This window comes from Phaethon lepturus, unplaced genomic scaffold (assembly GCF_000687285.1).
Source record: "Phaethon lepturus isolate BGI_N335 unplaced genomic scaffold, ASM68728v1 scaffold18507, whole genome shotgun sequence".
Lineage (NCBI taxonomy): Eukaryota > Metazoa > Chordata > Aves > Phaethontiformes > Phaethontidae > Phaethon > Phaethon lepturus.
In genome coordinates, this window is record NW_010551350.1 from 84981 (window position 1) to 89577 (window position 4597).

At 45.7% G+C, this 4597-nt stretch overlaps 1 protein-coding gene across 2 annotated transcripts in view; it reads right to left on the reverse strand.

Moving 5' to 3' along the window:
• NCALD (neurocalcin delta) overlaps nucleotides 1-4577 on the reverse strand; it is a 7676-nt gene extending 3099 nt beyond the window's left edge. Inside the window, exon 1 of one of the 2 annotated variants that reach the window (XM_010290889.1) lies at nucleotides 4147-4577. In XM_010290889.1, the coding sequence (XP_010289191.1) occupies nucleotides 4147-4524 (378 nt within the window). In that variant the 5' untranslated portion in view covers nucleotides 4525-4577. The remainder of the gene's footprint in view (nucleotides 1-4146) is intronic. The other variant, XM_010290890.1, reaches the window with a different exon arrangement.
• Nucleotides 4578-4597: the final 20 nt, after the last annotated feature.

Here is a 4597-nt window from a genome sequence, read left to right on the forward strand (position 1 = left end):
CAGGATAGTCTTTGCAGGTGGAGTTCTGTCAGAAGGGCTTCTTACAGCTCCCTGGTGCCCCTGAATGCCACCAAGAAACTGTTCCTCCAGAGCCCTGTGTGCATCACTGGAGCAAGCACAGGCTCCAGCTTCATCTGAACCGGCTGGTTGCCTGCAGAGCTCTCCCCTTTGATTTTCCACCTGCATGTGGATGAGCGGCGATGGGTGATTTAGGGCAAATCTCACTCCTTTGCCCATTCGCCCAGGTTTTGCTCCCAGCTGCTGGCTGCCACTGCTGCGCTCGGGCCAGAAACCCTGGTGGGGGCTGCACTTCCCTGCTGTACTTGGCAAAGTGTCAAAGAGCTCCTTACCGTGATGGCAGGAATGACAGCACCAATTTTGAGGCAATCCTTTTTACTCTGTTGAAATAAATTTTGACAGCTAAAAATTTCATGAAGTGAATAACTGGCCTGAAAAAATTGCTTTCCTCTCAGTCCCACGGGGTTTTTTGACACCGTCCTTACTGAGAGCTGTATCAGCTTCTGCTTCTTCCCATATCAGCTTCTGTTTCTTCCTGGCTTACAAATGAGCTAGCCCAGCAAGTGAAACACAAGTGCTCTGTTTGTATTAAATTAGAGGTGTTATTCTCATCTGTTGGCTCAGTATTCTTAACATGCCTTATGACTCCACATGGTTAAAAAATGTACACTTAGGACAAGGTTTCCATCTCTCATTTGAAACCTTATTTTAAGAGACTCTCGCCAAATAGGTTTCCTTTCAACAAGGGGAACAAACAAATCTTCTAGCTGGTTTGCAGCTATTTTTGAGTGGACTGGGCTATTCAGGTTATAGGTGAACATATGGGAGACATGAAAAGCATTTCTAGAGCGAGAGAACCTGAGAGGATCTGTGGCGAGGTCTGTCAAGAGGGCGGGCTATGGAGCATCCTCCCACAGTACTTTGCAGATGTGCTATGCCTGGCAGATGTAGCAGCGTCCTGTGCACCTTCTGTCGTTAGGCTCTGCCATCGTCAGCCCACCACTGAAGTCCATCAGGTTGTGTGATCCTCCAAGCTGTGCAGCCAGCTCCATGTGGATAGCTCATGTGTGTCTCTAAGGAGGGCTTTTTGGAGACTTGTCTAGGGGAAGCTCACGGGCAGGCATGTGAAGGTGAGTCTGTGAGAGCTTTGTGCACTATGGTAAATGGAGCTTAAAGGAATGGGGGTGCTTTGCCCTCTACCCTCCCCTTTGCAGAGAAAACGGGCTTCAAAAAGCTGTTATGGACCATTCGTGTTCATCCCTTTGGCAGCTGGCCAGTTACCAGGGCTCCTGCGGGACACGAGCCACCTTAGCCAGGAGCTCTGCTCTCCAAGTGCTGCTGCCACAAGCACCGTCTTGCTGTGCTGAGCAGGTGCGCGACGCCCGCGCTGCCTGCCGTGGTGTTGGATTAGGCCAGAGCGTGAGGAGGAAAATGCCAGTAATCACCAGCATAGCAGTGAAAATCACTACGGAGAAAGGACTTCCAAAGCAGAAAGAAAAGCAGGCTGATAAAGAAGAAAAGCATGCCTTGCCCCTGTGTTATTCAAGATACAGTAATCCCGCAGTAATAGGAGCAGTATTTTTCTGTGAAACTAAGACTTTTGGATTGATGGTGTTTCTTTTGGGACTTATTTTAATGTATCGTTTCATGCAAAAATTCCAATGAAAACTTAATAAATCCTGCTATATCAATATGCAAATATATGCTAGATAAGGGACTTGTAATAGGTTCCTCTGAGACATATATCAGAGATATAACAGAGAGTTCTGTTTTTCACTATCAGAAAGACAGTGACAGCTGAGGGCCTCCAGGAAGACATTTGATACGGAATCCTGTCTTTCCTTATTAAAAAATAATCATCTTTCATAAATGAAAGTGATAGTTGTTAGCTGATTTTTTATAAGTCTAATCATTCTACATCAAAGAAAACTCTCAATAAAGCCAGAAAATGTGCTCATCTACTTCAGTTTCACGTATGAGCTGAACGCATTTCCAGAGACTACACAACAAATCCTGCCCCACAGGGAGGGCTCACGGGTGACCAGTGTAATACAGGGAGATCACTACGACTGTAAAAAACTGGAGGAAGAGAACAGGGTGAGATCCACAAGCACATTGCCTGACGGGAAGCTCCATCACAGAAAGGGCAGCTTTCCTGACTCTAAAACCCCTGATGGTCCGTGGTGCAGAAATGACTGTTGCTCAGGCTTCTTAGGCTGTTTCCTGCCATAATCAATTTTTGTGCGGTCCCTCAAGACGTGGGGTGAGCGTAAATGACAGAAAGCATCACTCAGCTGAGTTTCAGGTGCCATCTGAAAGGAGGAGAGAGCCAAACCTCCCAAGAAGCGTAATGGGAGGGCTGGAGTGCCAGGCTGAGGGCTGTACGCGGCCGAAGTGTTGCTCTGGGTTGGATGTACAAACTGACAAAATGTTGCCCTACGCTGATCCCTAAACTGCAGTTTCATTTGACGATAGCATCACGGTTGTAAAGGACGACACTAGGACTTATCACCGACATGACTGTGAAGAGGAGGCAGAGCATTTCAGCCTCTAATCGTGCCGGTGGGCAGATCTGGGGCAACTGGAAAAAGCTGCTGGTTCTGCTGGTCCTTGCCTGGCTCGCTACAGAGGATCCAGCCGCTGATGCTTTCATTAAGTTTGACATGAACACATTTGTGGCATTGTCCTCCGTGTTTATAAATCTTCTGGTCTTGGGGGTTTGTTCTGCCTTCCAGTGCCGAGGCCTTCCCGGGCTCCTCGGCAGCAGCGGGGGGTCCTGTGGTCCCGGGGGCGTCCCCTCCTCCTGGGGAGCAGGCGCTTGCTCCCCTTGGGCTCCGTGTGTTTGCTTTGTATTTTGCTAGTTCTTCTGGGATTCTCTTTGTTTTCTCATGAGGAGAAATACAGCTAGGAAAACTGTAATTGATAGCCTGTTTACCCTCCCTGGGGGAGAGGGAGATTTGTAAGGCACAGAGTATCTTCTAACGCAAATATTCCACGGGGTTTGTTGCGGCACGGAGACAGGGAGGTCTGAATGCAACCCTACTCTTTAACGCAGGCACAGGAACACAAAACAGAGTAAGTGAGAGACGACACAGCAGCCCTACATTTGCAGCTGAGCTTTGCATAGGGTCCTGCGGAAGCCGTGCAAGCGCTGGTGTTTAGTTACTGCTTGGAGGAGATGAGCAGAGCCCTGGTAGAAAGGCAAGGGCACCACAATTTAGGCTGACTCCATACACACAGTTTGCCATCATAGCCTGTAATTTGTGTGCATTCCTTTCCCTTGTGATTTCCAGCACAAATATAAATTTGAATAATACAGTACATAGATAGCATTTCAAAATTTCCAAGGAAAGAAAGGATCTTGATAACAGCCTTTTTTTTTTTTTTTAAACTGCACTATACAGGCTCAAGCTGTTTAAATACATCACCATATCACAAATGTTTTAAAGCTTTCAGTAGAGTGATGTGCCTCAAGGGTAAAAACACGTTAGAGGAAGCCAAAGTGAGGTGGGACTCCTACTAACACCACAAGAAAACTCATCCAAAGAAGCCGTGTATGGAATCATGAGGTTTATCCACACTGCAACTTAATGTGAAGACAACGAGTATGATACTAAGTACACAGACCTTGCTGGAATTAGGCAGACAGACATCTTTTAAAATATGTGAGCTGGTTCTCCATAACAACATGATTTCAAAGTAGATTTGTTTCTTATGGTGGAGGGAGCCTGCCTTCCTTAAAAGTACACTACTTGGTTGATCTAAGATACCTACTTGGTCTAACTGTAATTAATTGTAATTAATTGACAGTGATTTCCCAGAGACAGAATCACATTTGTCAGAAGGTTAGTTGCTGTGCTGCTGCCCGACAGAACTCCCAAAGGAGAGTTTCCCATACAGCGTGTTGCTCAGGAAAAACTTGCGATGGATATCAAATGCTGTAGTTTGAATTGCGACACAATCTTTGCCAAATGAAATAACATTTTATATTCAAACAGCTACACACAGAACCAAGAACATAAACCCCCAAATGCTGCCAAAGTTTTTAATTCAGTGTCTAATTGCAACATTGCTTCATAATTTGCTTCGAAGGAGGGAGGCCAAGGGGTGCCTCTGAGCAGCACATACCTGCACGATTTCCAGCATCTCTGACTTACTGATGTAGCCGTTCCCATCAAGGTCATACATGCTGAATGCCCACTTCAGCTTTTGCTCCAGTTTACCTCTTGACGTTACACTCAAGGCTATGATGAATTCTCTGAAATCTATTGTTCCGTCTCCATTGGCGTCAAAAGTGCGGAATACATGTTCCGCAAACTTAGAAGCGTCCCCATAAGGGAAAAAGTTCCCATATATTTTTTTAAACTCCTCCATAGATAAATGTCCACTTGGACAGTCTCTCAAGAAGCCTTTGTACCACTCCTGGATCTCATGTTCTGTAAAGTCTGTACTTTCTAGCAAATCTTGCATGACTTCAGGGCGTAGTTTGCTGTTTTGCTTTCCCATGTTGGTGTCAAAATATTAACTGCAGAGGAAAAACAAACACATGTTTCATTGTCATTATTATTATTATTATTAT